This window comes from Schistocerca gregaria, chromosome 2, assembly GCF_023897955.1.
Source record: "Schistocerca gregaria isolate iqSchGreg1 chromosome 2, iqSchGreg1.2, whole genome shotgun sequence".
Lineage (NCBI taxonomy): Eukaryota > Metazoa > Arthropoda > Insecta > Orthoptera > Acrididae > Schistocerca > Schistocerca gregaria.
The window spans coordinates 963,469,864-963,489,039 of NC_064921.1; the positions used below are offsets into that span (position 1 = coordinate 963,469,864).

Below are 19,176 nucleotides of genomic sequence, written 5' to 3' on the forward strand. Positions count from 1 at the left end.
TCTTATTCTCTTCCCACAGCATTTTGCACTCGTTGATATCCAATTCATTCAGTATACATCACTTCTTGTACCGCTTTATGACAGACCCTGAGAATATGGAGGACCAAGAAGCAAGAATCCGCTGGCACAGAAGGGTGACTGATGGCTTCTTCTTCCTACCAGGTGGTGAAAGGGATGGTCTTCTTCCAGGAGCCAATCTGAAAACATTTTTCATAGATTGTCCTTGAATGACTTGCCCTTGTCCAGATCTAGAACCTGTAGTTTTGAAGGTATTCCTCTGGGTATTATGACACAATCTGTCTCTTGTGCACCAAGTTTATTTTGTACTTCAGCAGTCAGATGTCCCTTAAAAGCATCCAAAAACTAGTATCACTCTCTCAGCAAGCTGCGTTCCAGGTCTGTGACTCCAAACAGCAGACAGCCAGTCAACAATCAGTTGCACTGGCATCCCACCCTCTCCTCGGCAGTGAATCATTAAGTCCTTAGGAAAGATTTCTTTAATCATTGTTTTATCTTCAGAATGACATAAAGAGGTAACTTCCTCCCATTGGCAGTAGTAGCTAATATCACACTTATTCTATTTTTCATTCGCAGTTCCTCTTAAATGAGATAGTTTATGCTTGTTTCATGTCTACAGTCATACGGTTTGGCATGTCAAAAAATAATGGTACTTCATCAGCATTGCCACTCTGATGAACAGAGCATGATTCACACTTTCAGCAACTGGAGGACATACCAATGGAAGTTAACTGGTTTCTCCACGAAATCTGCCAGGATTCTCTGTGCTAGAGTAGTACTTCACAGGAGAGCAAGGCCATTTTTCTGCATAAACCAATGACACCACCAGTACTCACACAGAAGTCTCCTTGTGGCTTGTTTAAGACTCTTGCAATATCCAAGGCCTTCAGTTGGATTATATCTCAAGAGATGGGCATTCCATCTTTTCTCTTACTTTGCACATAGGAAAGAAAGAACCTTAGCTTCTAGTTCCAGATATATGCCACATTTTGGTGCTCTGAATGATTTTCTTGTGGAAACTGCTTTCTTCCATCTTTTTCTGAAGCAACCTAAAGCCAATAAAATACTGGCAAAAGTTTGCATTGTTGTGAAGCAGATTGCCTTGCCAGCAGTTTCCATTAAAGATACTAATTGTGCAGCTGCATATGGGCATAACACTTTTACAGAAAGTGTATGTAAAAAGACAAAGTAGTGGATACAAGCTGAAGCCTAAATTTTCGAGAGGGAAATCTGGGTAAAGTTGGCAGCTTTTTTTTGGGACAATACAGTACATCCTGTGGTACATAGTAATGCAAAATTACATTTGTCAGACCACACTACCTGTGATGGAGACCACACCAGTATCACCCAGCTAAAACTCCCTGGCAGCGATATTACTTAGCCCTCACAAAGGGAGGGATATCTTTGTCACTTGAGCCATCCCCAGTTCATTGTGAATGATTGTATTGTAAGCACATGACCTTTCTGTTTGTTCCATTGCTAGTAATAAACAAGTGTTAACCTCACTCACTAGCAACCAGCTTCATTCCGCAAGCCTACTGCATTGCAATTTCGACAGTCTTGACCCCACAACAAGCAGCAGCCTTTATCTTGACATAACAAGTGTACTTTAAAATGGAGTGTTAGCTTTGACATGTTTTCAGACTATTCGTATGGAATGGTGACACTAAGAGTGACTCACACGATATTCTCTTCCACTTGGATCAGGTGTGAAACATGAAAGTGAGATTCTTCTGTATCTTACCATTGACGGCAACTATGCTCAACATGTGCACAAACAATTTCAATGCATTTTGAATGCCTTTGGGCTTTTGGTGATGATGAAAATCGTGCTTCACATCAACAAGACAGTATTTGGGCAACTATTTCATGTCTGTGTGACAAGACTTCGTGTTATTTTACTGGTCAATCTGTTTCGGGAATGATCCAGACGAATTCACTCATAATTGACTGTGGGGCCCAGCCAGTTGAGCCACATCAGAAGAAGCCTTTTGGTTTTCCATCTGCGTCATGCACGGTACAAGGGATCTCATCTACCATTGACCTCAGACCGAACATTCCAACACATCCCCAATAAACTTCTGTGGAGCACATATATGATCTGGTTCTCAACCTAAACTACCAACTTTCCATCAAAAGCACCTGGCAACATGGTTCATGAACATCAAACTCACATTATACAATTATGGAATCATCAATGATACTTCCATGTTTGTGGCCCTAGACATAACAGTTATGAAAAGTAATTTATCAGGAAAGATTGGGCAGCAGGACACTCTCCCAGCTGTGGAGATATCTTATGAATTGATTAACCTGACTGCCATGTTGCATAGCACACACTGGTTAATTAAATTACTACCTCAGATATAGTCAATGATAATTGTACACAAATATGATATGAGGGAAAGCAAATTTTTTCTAGCTGACAGACTTTTCGGAATCCCACAACAACAGCAATACTCAAGTGCGATGTAACAATAAACACCACCACCAAAGTTCTGGCACAACATGCTGGCTGCAGCCATGAGGACACACTGAAACTTGAGAGATTATGTACACTGACAAGTTTGATGTCACGAATGACGACTCCAAGAGCAGTGATCACTGGCTGGCCATAACTTCCACACCTGTGACCAACAATAACATACCTCATGGCAGTGAGGGGGCATGGCTGTGACTGTGTTGGCTTCACTCATGTTTCAGCAACGAGGCATGCAGCTGCTCCATGCCATGCAATTACCTAAAGGCAAATTGCAGTCTGCAGCAGATGCCCTGGATCATGATGCACAACAAAACTGCCTATAGCTCGAGCAAGTGGGCCAAACTAATTCTGCCCCATCTAAAAGTGGTGGTGTTACAGTATATGTGCTATATATCTCAAGAAATCAATAGTTCCTTGTAGACACTGGCTCTGAAGTGAGCAGCATTCCTGGGGAAATGCCACAAATGGAACATATGACATCTAACTGCATGCCGCAAAATGCCACTTTTATCAGGCTATTTGAAACCATGACACACACTGTTGTCCTTGGTTGGCTTAAGAAATTTACGTAGCTATTTGTTGTCATGAACTGATTTTGGGCACGAATTTTGTGCACTGACTTCACTTCTCCCCTGATATATCACTATCGATCCCCCACACAAACTAGCAGTGGAGACTCAGTACCTGGCAGTCTGCCAGCATAGTCACATGAAATGTCGGAGGGGAAACTTCAGTACAACCTCCTTCAAATCTTACATGTGGCATCTGTCAACAACTACTTAACAACCATGGGGCTTTGGAGTCCAAATATAAATGATGACAAAGAGTTATGAAGAACAGAAAAGGAAAGGCTCATGATACCCAATGATAATTTTGCATTGGAAGCTTCGGCACATTTGTGAGGTGACTTGGATGCTACAAAACAGGCACTTAAAAGCAGGAACAGCACCCACTGAAGTGTTGCCGGACTGCACATACGGACAGTTGGTGAATCCTACCCCACATGACTCACAACAAATACAGGTCTGTAGAAGTTTTCTGCGAGTATGCATACATCCACTGTGTGTGTGTGTGTGTGTGTGTGTGTGTGTGTGTGTGTGTGTGTATGAACCTATATTCTCAATGCAATGTGTGCGATGTATAAACAGAGAAGCATTAGATGTGACACAATGGACAAAATCAACACCATGATAGCCCACCAGTCTACCATAAAGCAAACTGGTTGGCATCAGAAATGTTAAAAGTGATCAAAACCACCATCAACGAATTGCTGCAGGCAGGCACACACAGGCAGTCAGACAGTCTGTGGGCAGCTCTGGGGGACCTCACCATCAATGATGCACAATATAACAGAAGCAAAACTCTTTGGAAATGAGTTTATTTAGACCTACCACAGGGACAAATATCTTTTCTCACTCGAGCTGTCCTAAGCTTGCTGTGAATGATTGTGTACTGTATCCATGTGATCTTTCTATACACTCCATTGTTTGAAATAAATTCATGTTAATCTCACTCACAAGCATCCAGCTTCTTTCCAAAAGCCTCCTGCATTGGAATTACTACACATTTCCACTGCTCAGTAATGCTGATATTATGCTCTTTGCACCACTGAAGCCCCCCTCCTTTGCATGTGCCCAATTTATATTTTGGCAATAGCAAATCCACTATGAGTATTCTGTGTTTGTAGCTCCTGTCACTCTGTGATAATTGGAGCCATGTTCTATATATGCATATTGAGGTCAGAAATTACATTTGTGGCACTGATTTTCTTACTGCACAAAACAATCCTCTTTAATTCCTACCTGTATGAATTGCTAAGGTTAGTTTTCACTGTTGTGTTTGATGTATGAAATTTTCCTAATGAACTTTATATGCTACAAAGGGTGCCAGAAAAAGGAGATTTAAAATGGGTGCAACTGGTGCATCAACTACATGGGCGAGCACTGACTGTTACACTTCATGACACACTGCTACCTCATCAGGATAAAAAAAAAACTTATAAATGTTGTAGGCTAACAACTCCTTCATGAAAAATGACATTTAATGACATACTAGCTATTTTACTCTACTAAATAGTCTGTAGAAATAAACAATGGAATTAATTTTCATTCTAGAGATTCATGGCAGACATTGTGAGAATCTGCCTGTTTTACCATATTACACGCACTTTAGAAGCACATAGTAGAAGTTTTCTCACTACCTGCAAATGTCTGTTTTTGTTATAATGAGATGCTTACAGTATTTACATGCCGGTAGCGACAGTGTATCACATTCACATTTTACAAGAAATAAGCTTTTTGAAAGTTATATTTTTTCATGCAAATTTTTATTGGAAGTGCACATATATTTGTATGAACAGAATACAGTAAAGAGAAAGGCTCACCATTTTGGAACAAGCTGTGCAGTTCTGGAATGCATGGCTGACGCATATCAATTGTTCATATGATGATAAGAAACCTCTTATTGAATGAGGGACAATGCCCAGTGGACACTGAGATGGTGTCTTATTTGAGTCAGACACCCCCTCTGCTGGGGCATGCCCTCTGTAAAACAAAGCAGATTCAGTTGCAGATCATGAGGCAAACAATACATTTATTGTGTCCTTCCTCTGAGTGTGTGTTTTTCACGTCACAATGGGTTATCTGTAACAGATATGGATCTCCTGGATTCTTTCAATGTTGATACACTGGTGTCACACAATAGAAACCAACCACAATATATTCACTATAAGTATTTACATGACAGTACCAATACTATTTCAGTTTTCCAATGATAGCAAGTACCTTTCATTATCTACATGTACTTCTATACACTACAGGTCACTGTGAAGTGCATGGGAGATAGTACTTTTCACAGTTACACGCACTAGGGTTTCATTCTCTTCCAATCACTTGTAGTGTGTGGGAGGAATGGCAGCTTAAATGCCACAGTGTGCACTGTAATTAATATAATCTTGTCTTTTGAATCCCTATGGTGTCAATACACAGAATATATTCCTAGAGTCCTCAATTAATTATAGTCCTTGGACATTTACAAGTAGACATTTGTGGGAAGCCTGGCATCATCTTCGAGTGTCTGCTAGTTGATGTTTACCATGATACTCTCTGCTGCCTCTTCTTTAAATATGTAGTATCCTCTGATAGCTCTGTTTTGTAAGTGCATTGCCCAACATTCTATGATACATCACAAAAGAGTTTTATCTTTTCTTTATACTGACTGCAATTTCCCAGCATTCCATCAATGCACTTGAAGTCTGCTACTTACTTTATCTATGGCTAAGCCTAAGTGATAAAATAATTTAAAATCTGCACAAACTGTTTCACCCAGGTACTTGCATGAATTGACTGATTACAGTTGCCTCACATTGATATTGTGGCACCATGATACATTTTAGCATTTTGTCAAACAGTTTTGCATTTCAAACAATGGAAAAACCAGGGCTGAATGCAACAGTAATACAAAAAGGATAACACACGCACACATGCATGATCACTGTCTCTGGCTGCTGAAGCCAGACTGTGAGGAGCAGCACACAATGGGAGAGGCAACTGGGTGGTGGGGATAAGGAGGAGGCCGGGGTGGGGAGGAGGAGTGATAGCAGGGTAGGGGTGGGGAGCGGTAAAGTGCTGCTAGTGGGAGTTTATAGGGACTAGGTGGATAGAGGGTAGGGCTGCTAGGTGCAGTCGGGATGTTAGACAGAGGGTGGGGGGCATAATGGAAAAGGTGAGAAGCAAAAAGATTGTGGGTGCACACTGGTGGAATAGAGGGCTGTGCAGCACTGGTATGGAAACAGTGAATGGCTAGATGGGTAAGGAAGATGACTAATAAGGTTTAGGCTAAGAGGGTTATGGGAACTTGTATTGCAGGATGAGTTCCCACCCACACAGTTCAGAAACATTGGCATTGGTGGACAGAATCCAGACGGCAAAAAAGACTGTGAAGCAATCACTGAAATGAAGAACATCGTGTTGGGCAGTGTGCTCAGCACTGAGGTGGTCCAGCTGTTTCTTGACCACATGTAGACAGAAAACTTGTTGGCTGCCATGCCCATTTAGAAAGTATTTGTAGATCACATGACTGGTTTCTCAGGTAGCCCTGCCCTTGATGGGATAGGCGATGCTTGTAACTGGACTGTAGTAGGCGGTGGTGGGAAGATTTAGTCTACTACCTCTCGTTGTACTCTGAAATGAGGAATGTCCTGCCCAGTATCATTCCCCCCCCCGAGTGGTATTCTACTGCCCACTAAACCTATACAATATCCTTTTCCATCCTTACACAACCCCTCCTCCAACCCCTTGCCTCGTAGCACATATCCCTGTAATAGCCCTAGATACAAGACCTGTCTTATACACCTTCTCATGATGTTCTTCATTTCAACCTTCATTAGTCATTGTCCTTACCCATGCATCCCCTTCTCTGTTGCCATTCCAGCCCTACACAGCCCTCTATTCTGTCAACGCTACCACAGTCTTTTTACTTCTCTCTCTCCTTTTCCACTAGCCCCCCTCCTGACCCTCCATCTAATCTTTCGATAACACTTTGTTGCTCTACTGTCTCTCTACCTCATCCCTGAATTCTCCCACAAGGAACATTTTACCATTCCTCATTCGTATTCTGCTATCCCTCCTTACCCCCACCACCCAGTTGCCTTTCCCATCATGCACTGATGCTCACTGTCTTGCTTCAGCCAGAGACTGTGGTCGTGTGGTCGTGTGTGTGTGTGTGTGTGTGTGTGTGTGTGTGTGTGTGTGTGTGTGTGTGTCTGTGTCTGTGTGAAAGCAAGCTGTGAATTTTCACACTACTTTAAAATTTTATTAACGTATGACTAAATACCTGCGCAGCTTTTTTCAGACAACAGGCCATTATAAGTGACTGCATCATTTGCGAAAAGTCTGTGGTTACTTTTAATATTATCTGGCAAGTCATTAATATGCAACATGAACAACAAGGGTCCTAACACACTTCCCTGCAAGCACACCTGATGTTACTTCTACATCTGTCAATGCTTCTCCATCAGTGGTAACATACAGCACAATCCCTACCAAGAAATCCTCAGCCCAGTCAAGTAATTTTGTCTGATGCCCCACACAACGGTACTTACGTTAATAAGTGTTAGTATGGTACTAATGCTTCTCAGAAGTTGTGAAATACTCAATGTATGCAGTTATCTTTTTACACAGCTTTCAAGATGTCATCTGAGAAAAGTGTTAGTTGAATTTTGTGTGACAGATGTTTTTGGAGTCCTTGCTGGTTGGCATGAGGGAGATAATTCTTTTTGAAAAACCTCCATATGTTTGAGCTCAGAATATGTTCTACAATTCTACAACAGATGGGTGTCAAAGAAACTGGATGGAGGTTTTCTGGTTCACTTCTGCTACCTATGTGACCTATGATTTCTTGCAACTATTGTTTATAGCATCTCAAGTGGTGGGTGTAAGACAGATTACAGTTAGAAACAGTGGCAAACTCAATGGAAAATTCTATATAAGATCTGATAGGGATTCCATTGGGTTCTGTGGTCTTGAATAACTGTAGGGTCTCAGATATTTGTCAACACTACTTACACCAATATCTACATCTCTCACCTTTACAGTGGTGACAGAATTAAATTAGGGCAATACTTATGGAGCCTTCCTTATAAAGAAACATTTGAAAAGGGAGTTCAGAACTTCTGATTTTGCTTTGTTACTCTCAGCTTCGGTTTGTGTGCCAGCCAGGAAAAATGACACTAACTTTGGTGCCCTTGACACTCTTTACACATGACTATAATTTATTTTTATTTTATTAGAGATTATTTTCTGACAGTCACTGAAGGCTTCAAGCACTGTCCTTATGACAGCCAAAAGTGGTTCATTTGGTATAACTCTTTTTGTAGCCCTATGCAGTGTTTCACTGTAATACAGTTTCTCTTGCAGTCTGTTCACAGGGACAGTATATTGCGGAAGTTCCCTCCCACCAACGTGAACTCTTATGCTAGGTACATGTTTATCTAATGCTTGGTCAACTATTGTTGTGAACTTGAGCCACAATTTTCTAAATGACCTTGCACAGATCTGAATGTCTTGAATTCCTCTTTGGGATACAACACTACTGCCTGCCTTTTTCTACTTTACTGAACACACTAATCTTCCGAATTGTTTTAGTTGCCCTTTGTACTTTGGAACAAATTGTTACATTCACTTAGTTGAATTATATCACAAGTCATTTCATATAGGGGAAGAATTCCTGTCTAATAGACAAGGTGGCCACGAGAGTAGAAGTGTGTGATTCTAACTTGAGAAATAGTTATAGTTATGCGATTAAAAAAGGAGTTTATAAGAATTGTAACTGAAATAACAATGCTAAAAGAATGAATTGCAAGCTTACAATTCATAATCAGTGCTTTAAGAAGTGATATTGATTCACTCAAGAAAGAAAATTGGGATCTACAATTGAAGCCAACACCAAGTGAAGTGATGCACGTCAAAAGGAATAAATCGTCCGGGCGGATAAAAGTGTCATATAAAGATAGTTTTCCGACTGCAAAAAGATCAACAAACTCTGTTAAAACTGTCACATTTTCCGATAAAAACAAATATCATGTTTTGCAAACAAGTGACTGTGAAAATGAATAGTGTTTTTGCAAGAAATGTAAACAATAAACACAGACGATCATGGAAGAAGTGTAATGTACTATTACTAACACACAGTCATGGCAGAAATATATCCAGCATGCTCCATGAGAAAAATCGCGACAGCGGTGACTAGTGTAGTGAAACCAGGAGCGGGATGTAAAAATGATGGAGACACTAACTCTCAGACGAAATGGAAAATGACTTTATTGTCTGTATAATGGGTTCAAATGATGTGGCAAAAAATGAAGCAGAGGTTTGCATGAAAACGCTGCAGAATTTTCTACAAGCTAACAAATGCATAAAAACAGTAGTTGCCACACTGCCTCATAGGCACGATCTAATTTATAGTTTGTGTGTAAACAAAGACATTTGGAAAACAAACATAAGGAAAGTATGTTCTCAGTAAAGTGCTAAGTACTGGATGTAAACAAGCCGGCTTCAAAATCTGCACACAAGGCATGGAATGCATTTGAACTATGAAGGGAAAAGGTTTGTTTGTGATCATGTTAGTAAAATAATTAAAGAAAGACTTCTAAGGAATAGAACAATCTAGCTTCCTTTGTATCCGCCCAACAACAGTGAAGGAACACAACTTGCTAGAGCAAGACAACCACCATCAAGAAGTGAGGATTTTTACTGGCCACATGGTTCATCCCGGAAGTGTTCTTCAGATTAAATCAAAAGGAAGAGGGAGACAAATAAAGGTAAGTGATGTATCAGATATGCCAAGCAGAAACCCCAAATTTATAATTGTCCATCAAAATGTGCAGCCTTGCATAACAAAATTAATAAGCAAGAAGTATTACTGTCAGATCTGTATCTGTAATGTGTTTTAGAGAACATTGGCTAACTGATGAGATGTTAGCAATCACAAGTATACAGGGATATGTTATGACATCTTGTTTCTGTAGAAAAATATCTACACCTGGAGGAACATGTATATTTGTGAAAGACAGTATCAGCTATTGCTGCCTAAAATCTCTAGAAAAGAAGGCTATTTTGAAATCTTTGCTGTAGAATTAACCTCAATAAAAACAATCATCATTTGCCTGTACAGTAGTCCAAACTCAAATATAAAAATATACTTTAACCAACTAGAAGGTAGTCTTGACAGTATAAGGGACCTAAACACAACAGTTATAATATGTGGAGACTTTAACAAAGTTTCAAAAGATAGAAATGATCTACTGACTATTTGTGCAACATACAACCTGCTCCCAATTATAAATTCCCCTACCAGGGTTACAAGTGTATCCAGCACCACTATTGATATGACATTGATAACCAAGGAAAGCCATGAATATGCAGCTAGAAACTTCAACACAGGTTTCAGAGACCACTATGAACAGCTTCTTGAAATATCTTCAGTGCCGAACTTAATTAAACAAACAGAAACAATAAAAATAGGAAGAACCTTTAGCCCTCAAAACATTGAATACTTTAGGAATTTACTAAAGAAGGAAACATGGACTGAAATGTACAGATACGAAAACACAGATGAGAAGTTCCACATATTTATGGATATATTTACGTATTATTTTAACATGTCATTTCCAGCTAAAAATCAAATGTAGTAGGCTTAACAGAAAAAATTGCTGGTTGACAACAGGTATAAAAAAGTCATGTGCTGAAAAATAAAGATTATATGAGATCTCCAAGTCTTCCATAGTATCCAATGAATATCTTGCATATTTCAAGAATTATAAAATGATACTTAAAAAGTGATCAAAAAAGCTAAAGTAATGGCAAATGACTGCAATATAAATAACACCAATAACAAAATGAAAGCTGTGTGGAGTATACTGAAACAGCAAACTGACAATGTTTCTCCTCTAAATTCCAATATTAAATTGAATTGTAATGGCAAAGAAACTAATGATCCTAAAGAAATAGCAAATGTGTTCAATACTTATTCTAGCAATATAAGTGAGCAATTAATCGCTGAGATCAAACCTTGCAATACAAACTGCCCAGTACCATCTGTAAATACCAACATAAATCCCATTTCACTGTTTTTCTTTCCATCAACCCAGAAAGAAGTCCTGTCAGTTATCTGAAGTTTAAAAGTGAATCATTCCACTGGAATACATGGCATGCCAGGCAGCCTTATTAAAAAATGTGGAGATAATAATTCTTTTCAAACCAGAATATTCCCATTCTGCCTACAAACAGCTAAGCTCAAACCACTATTCGAAAAAGGTAAAAAGGATGAAGTGGCTAACTACAGGCCCATTGCTCTACTATCTGCATTCTCAAAAACCATAGAAAATTTTTTTCAAAGAATAGTAGTAGATTTTCTGGAAGAGCACAAGACAGTATCCACAGCACGACATGGTTCAGGAGAGGCCGATCAACTGATAAAGCAATTTTTGAACTATTATGTGAAGTAACGTGTGATCAAAAAGTCAGAATAAATCATGGAATAATGTAGATAGAGAGGTACAAATTGACACACATGCTTGGAATGACATGGGTTTTATTAGAACCAAAAAATTACAAAAGTTCAAAAAATGTCCAACAGATGGCACTTTATCTGATCAGAATAGCAATAATTTGCATAACAAAGTAAGACAAAGCAAAGATGATGTTCTTTACAGGAAATGCTCAATATCTACACCATCAGTCCTCAACAATAGCTGTAGTTGAGGAATAAAGTTGTGAACAGCACTGTACAACATGTCCGGAGTTATAGTGAGGCATTGGCGTCGGATGTTGTCTTTCAGCATCCCTAGAGACGTTGGCCGATCACGATACACTTGCGACTTCACACAATCCCAAAGTCAATAACTGCACGCACTGAGGTCTGGGGACCTGGGAGGCCAAGCATGACGAAAGTGGCAGCTGGGCACACTATCATCATCAAACAACACGTGCAAGCGATCTTTCACACGTCTAGCAATATGGGGTGGAGCGTCATCCTGCATAAACGTCGTACATTCCAGCAGGAGTTATCAGCCAGGCTGGGGATGAAGTGATTCTGTAACATATTGGCGTACCTCTCACCCGTCATGGTAGCAGTTACAAAACCAGAATCACGTATTTCCTCGAAGAAAAAAGGCCCGGTATTAGTAGATTTGGTAAATCCAACACATACCGTGACTCTCTCATCGTGCAATGATGTTTCCACAACAGTTCTAGGATTTTCGGTAGCCCAATTTCTGCAGTTGTGGGCATTGACAGACCCTCAGAACGTGAAATGAGCTTCGTCAGTCCACAACACTTTACTCTACCAATCATCATCTTCCGCCACTTCTGAAACGCCCACACTGCAAATGCCCTCCACTTCACTAAATCGCCAGTTAACAGTTCATGATGCCGATGGATTTTGTATGGATAGCATTGGAGGGTATGCCTAAGTGCCAACCAAGCAGTAGTGTGTGGAATGCTGGTGCGACGTGCGAAAGCACGAGCGCTGACTGCCTTGTGCATAGATGAACCCACTACAGTTCCATTTCTTCCTGAACTGTCTCAGCAGCATTATTCCTTGTGCTCGGTTGGCCACTATGGGGTCTATCATCTAAACAACCCGTGGCTTTGAACTTCGAAATCATTTTCGCCACAGCTGCATTTGTCAACGGACCTTTACCCGTTCGAATCCCCTTCCTATGGTGGTAGGATCATAACACTGAGCTAGCACATTTCCTATTCTGATAATACAGCTTCATTAAAAGCACCTTTTCAGGTAACGTCAACAGCTGTGACTACTGGCGCATCTGATTCTCTCTCTCTCTTTACAGCTCCTTTTATACACAATTGTCATACGCAGTCACTGACGTTTTGCTGCCCAGCGCCATCTGTCGGGCATTTTGTGAACTTTTTTCTTTTTTTGTTCTAATAAAACCCCATGTCATTCCAAGCATGTGTATCAATTTTTACCTCTCTATCTACATTATTCCGTGATTTATTAAGTTTTCAAATTTATACTGACTTTTTGATCACCCAGTACTTCAGAGAATAGATAATGGTGAAAAAGTCATTGGAACATGTCTAGATCTCTCTCAGGCTTTTTATATAGTAGATCACATAAAATTATTGCCTAAGCTTGACTACATGGGGATTAGAGTAACATCTAACAACTGGATAAAGTCATACCTCAGCGGTCAAAAACAAGTGGTCGAAGTGCAACATCAAAATTTCATTAAAGTCACTTAACACTATTCAAACTATGAAACCATTAAATATGGAGTGCCACAAGGTTCAGTTCTGGGATCTCTTCTATTTGTGTTATATGTGAATGACTTAAACAAATTCTGCGGGAACGTCATCCAGTTTACTGACAATACAAGTGTGCTAGTGAATGGGAAAGAAATGGAAATGCTTCAGAAGTCTACAACAGAGACACTGAACAATACTGAAAACTGGTTCAGTCACAAAAATATGGTGAAGAAGACAGTGCCACTAAATTTCTACAATGAGAAAAAAGGTGAGCAAACTGTTCCGATTCAGATATCTGACAAAGACCTTTAGAAAGTAGACAACATTAAGTTCTTATGGATATGGCTCCAAGATAATCTTAAATGGGGAACACATATTGAAAAAGTTTGTAAGAAATTAAGCACTACATGCTACTTAATGAGAATATTAGAGGGATGATGCAACAAAGAGTCTCTGAAAACTGTGCATTATACCTATATATACTCACAACTGAAATATGGAATTATTTTCTGGGGCAACTTTTCTCTTAGCCAAAAGCTCTTTGGGCTACAAAAAAGAATTTAAGAATAATGGAAGATGCAAAATGGAACAAAACGTGTAGACCACCCTTTAAAAAGCTAGAAATCCTCCCACTTCCATGTATATATGAGTATGAGATAACTGTGTTTGTGAAAAAATATTCAATGGAGAATCCCACTCTCTTCCAGCCAAATGAAAGTATCCACTTCTATAACACCAGGCACAAAGGAGACTTTCATCTAGAGCCCACCAACACCACTCTGAATAAAAAAAGGAACCATGTATTATGGGAAAGTTATTTATAAGAAACTTCCCAACACATTAAATCAATAAGTGACCTGGCAAATTTCAAGTCAACTGCTATGGCATATTTGACTCATCACGGCTTCTACAGCCTCCAAGAGTTCCTTCAGAAAGTTCACTAACGATTTATGTCTTTGCCTTAGTGATGTATCATATAAATGTTACTAGAACTTTAATGATTTACCATGTAAATGTTACTGTAATACAAATATTAATCTGCCAGTACAGTACATGCTCTTTCTGCTTTAAAATATCTACTCTTTTTTTATTTTTGTACAATATTTGCTCTGTGAATTGTAACTCAGTGATCATTTAAGGTAGAAATAATGACATTAATCAAATGTAATATTATATTTTGTTATACATTGACTTGTCTTACATCAGACTGTACTATTTGTGTACTATATGATTACCAGGACCAATAAAATTCTACTCTACTCTAACAAACTAATATACTGACATATACCTACATGGTGACAGTTACCTTTACTCTGATTCTGCAACAGCATCAGAAAATTGATAGACACAATGGATGCAATGTTTATATCAACAACTAATAAATTACAATTAGAACAGGGGAAAACCATATCAGCTGTGGCTTATAGTTTTACAAGCAGAGGTAGATAATTGTGAGGCACTGAATTGATGAAATCTCACAGTCTCCAGTGAAGAAATCTTGACAGTTATTTTGGCTTTTAGCTTATCTCTCTACAGTATACAAACAAATCAAAAAGTTGTCGGCTTCAGTCAACATAACTACACTCCTGGAAATTGAAATAACAACACCGTGAATTCATTGTCCCAGGAAGGGGAAACTTTATTGACACATTCCTGGGGTCAGATACATCACATGATCACACTGAAAGAACCACAGGCACATAGACACAGGCAACAGAGCATGCACAATGTCGGCACTAGTACAGTGTATATCCATCTTTCACAGCAATGCAGGCTGCTATTCTCCCATGGAGACGATCGTAGAGATGCTGGATGTAGTCCTGTGGAACGGCTTGCCCTGCCATTTCCACCTGGCGCCTCAGTTGGACCAGCGTTCGTGCTGGACGTGCAGACCGCATGAGACGACGTTTCATCCAGTCTCAAACATGCTCAATGGGGGACAGATCCCCAGATCTTGCTGGCCAGGGTAGTTGACTTACACCTTCTAGAGCACGTTGGGTGGCACGGGATACATGCAGACATGCATTGTCCTGTTGGAACAGCAAGTTCCCTTGCCGGTCTAGGAATGGTAGAACGATGGGTTCGATGACGGTTTGGATGTACCGTGCACTATTCAGTGTCCCCTCGACGATCACCAGAGGTGTATGGCCAGTGTAGGAGATCGCTCCCCACACCATGATGCCGGGTGTTGGCCCTGTGTGCCTCGGTCGTATGCAGTCCTGATTGTGACGCTCATCTGCACGGCGCCAAACACACATACGACCATCATTGGCACCAAGGCAGAAGCGACTCTCATCGCTGAAGACGACACGTCTCCATTCGTCCCTCCATTCACGCCTGTCGCGACACCACTGGATGCGGGCTGCACAATGTTGGGGCGTAAGCGGAAGACGGCCTAACGGTGTGCAGGACCGTAGCCCAGCTTCATGGAGACGCTTACGAATGGTCCTCGCCGATACCCCAGGAGCAACAGTGTCCCTAATTTGCTGGGAAGTGGCGGTGCGGTCCCCTATGGCACTGCGTAGGATCCTACGGTCTTGGCGTGTATCCGTGCGTCGCTGCGGTGCGGTCCCAGTTCGACGGGCACATGCACCTTCCGCCGACCACTGGCGACAACATCGATGTACTGTGGAGACCTCACGCCCCACGTGTTGAGCAATTCGGCGGTACGTCCACCCGGCCTCCCTCATGCCCACTATACGCCCTCGCTCAAAGTCCGTCAACTGCACATACGGTTCACGTCCACGCTGTCGCGGCATGCTACCAGTGTTAAAGACTGCGATGGAGCTCTGTATGCCACGGCAAACTGGCTGACACTGACGGCGGCGGTGCACAAATGCTGCGCAGCTAGCGCCATTCGACGGCCAACACCGCGGTTCCTGGTGTGTCCGCTGTGCCGTGCGTGTGATCATTGCTTGTACAGCCCTCTTGCAGTGTCTGGAGCAAGTATGGTGGGTCTGACACACCGGCGTCAATGTGTTCTTTTTTCCATTTCCAGGAGTGTATAATAAGCTGGCAAGTTCATGTGGTGGGCAAGTGGTGAAGCAGACACACTTTGAATTTCTGCACTGAAGCTGACTGACATCCTGATTGTGATAAAATTATAAACAGCCGACCAGTTGCAATGGATAAAGAACTGGTCGGCTGTTTATAATTTTATTATGTGGAACCGTTGCTGTTGTGCAGCTGTGTTTAAAATCCTGATTGTGTTGAAAATTTTCTGTTATGTGAAATGTATTACTTCTCTTTTCAATATGTTACAAACTGTCTGGTACTATATTTAATGAGGAACAGGTCTTAAATCTGAACAAAATTTACATACTTTGTATTTCTTTAGCACCTTATATATTATACTAAAATAAAGCTGCGACAAATAAAAGGTATTCACCACCTGAACAGCATAGCTACAGTATCACTTTCATTGTAAATGCAAAATGAACAAGCATTTGCCTATAGGAAACTTTTTCATCAATGTGCTCTGCTATTGCAAAATTAAAGAATTTACATATTCACAGAATAGAACTCTTTATAGTACTGAAAAAACATATTTTACATAAGTAATTAAGGAATCATGCTTGAATAAGAGAGAGATTGACCAGTATCTTAATTTTATTTCATACTGTGATAATGTACGAACTATTGAGGAACACCCATGCCACAAAAATTACATTTGCTAACCACCTGCTAAATGTTCCCAAGATATCCTAATTAAAAATCATAATAGTAACACACTCCAGCTTCACACAGGTAGCACTAAGGCTACATGCAAACTGAGACGTTTATGACACATGTGAAGTGACACGGCATAACAGTGGGACACCCAAGTTCTGCGTGTTGTGCAGGTCCTTCACATATTGAGATGCATAGGCATTCCTTGCCTGCACCCATTGGCAATGCATTGCTCTGACAGAAATGAGGCTGGCACCCTGCAATCTTTTTCAAATGATTTCATGGAAACTGTTCAGTAAAAAAAAAAAATAATTGATGTTCACTAAGATTTTGTGTTTAGTGCATATTACACAATATGTTGCTGCGAATGAAATATAGACTAACATATTGAATTTTTCTTTAGACTTAGGAGGAGGGCTGTATCTGTCTCCAATCTTAAGAAAATGTATGGTATGTTGCTATTCACTTCCAATCGCGCACACACAAGAATGAAGTATTCATAACATCCCTCGTATCTCCTACACTAGTTGAGATATCGAAACAATATTTTGGCAAATGATAGCATGTGAGGTGGAGAGTGTTTTGCCAGATGGTTAACTCATGGAAATTTCTTATCTACATTGATACAGCTGCAGTTATAGTTTTTACTTTATTTTATTTTTAATCCCTTACTGCAATTTTTTATGAGTTATTGACAGCAAGTGAAAACAGAATTTCCTAGCACGAAAAGAAACAGTAAATTTTGTTTCCTTATGTTACTGCAAACTGACACAATGATGTTTCCTGTAGGTTATTGACCTCTCTGGCTGTCAGGTGCTTATTTAATGAGACACTGTTTCAGGATTCTGTTGCAATAGCTACTTTAAGATGCGCCTTTGCAAACTATACTGTGTTTTGGCAAAAGAAGCACAATTAAACCTGTCAACAAGAGAAATGTAGCTGTTACTCATAAATGATGCTATCAAAATGAGAAAAGATCAACAATTCACAGAAAAATAAATCACCTGTTCTGTAGGAGTTTTGGCAGAATTCCCATAACACATCATGTTTTTAACAGTGAATGACTGGAATGGAAACTTACTAAAGGATTTTCTTCCTGTTCTTCAACTGACAAATATGAAAATAATGATGAGTGTGTCCTTGAGGCCTACAGCTTGCCAAACTGACAATGTCATTCATGAATAAAAGAGTTATTATTGAGAAAAGTAAATACATGATTCGCCGCAAGACGGTTAGTGCACTGTCAGCAGGTCAAATAATGCATGCGGAAAGAATGTGGAAGTCAGCCAGGTGTGTCTTGTCAGGGAAAGAGTTCACATTGTTCGAAAAACATTGTCATGGATGTGGAGCTGCCTTAGCCAGCAATACATTTAAGAAAATTATATTTAGTACCAAATCACCACACTCTTCCAGGATACTGATACTTTCGGAATAATACCGAGTGCGTTCTTCATTTGTGCAGCCTGTTGCATAATAAGTTTATTGACTCTAATGCTATCTACGCAACCACAAAAATGATTTTTCTCATCACTTTGCACCAATTATAACTTTCTCGTTTACTGGGGTTTCTTGACTGTTTCTAGCTTACAGTGACAATGTGATGTCTGCATACACACATTACAATGTCTCTTATTACACCTGTATCAAAGTTATCACAGTGAAACTTATATAAGTACTTCAGCTCTTGGATGCTACCTCAGATCTTGGACGCTTTTTACCAGGAGCACAAAGGGTTTACACTTGTAGAAATTCCCACTTTTCAAATTTTTTTATTACGCTAGCATAATATGCAGCACGTACACAATCTAGTTTCACTGTGTACAATATTTAAAATGTCCCACCTTGCTTCTTGATCACACAATTTTATAACACAATGGGAACTGTATCAAAGGTTTTTTCTAGATCGTAGAAAACAAGTAGTAAAGGCTTTTGCTGTTCTCTGCACTTCTGCTGTAGTTGTCGTGCACAGAAAATCATGTCCATTGTCCCTCTTGAAGGTCAAAACCAGCATTGAGACAGGTAGTATAGTCTCTGAAAGTGTCTGGAGGCGATTTAAAAGGATTCTTGCAAAAATGTTGCCAGTGACAGAGAGTAGAGATATTCCCCGATAGTTACCACAGACGCTTCTGTCGCCCTTCTTGAAGATGGTGGCAATGGTGGAGTTCTTCAAGTCAGCTGGTACCTTGCGGGTTTCCCACATTAATACAATGAGTGAGAAGAGTCTAGTTTTTAGAGGCA

The 19,176-nt window shown here is 40.1% G+C and overlaps 1 protein-coding gene across 1 annotated transcript in view; it reads right to left on the reverse strand.

Moving 5' to 3' along the window:
- The window catches only part of LOC126335452 (ubiquitin-like modifier-activating enzyme ATG7), a 95,581-nt gene that overhangs the window by 7,530 nt on the left and 68,875 nt on the right, over positions 1-19,176 (reverse strand). Inside the window, exon 11 of the mRNA XM_049998742.1 lies at positions 4,884-5,043. Coding sequence (XP_049854699.1) covers positions 4,884-5,043 — 160 coding nt within the window. The remainder of the gene's footprint in view (positions 1-4,883; positions 5,044-19,176) is intronic.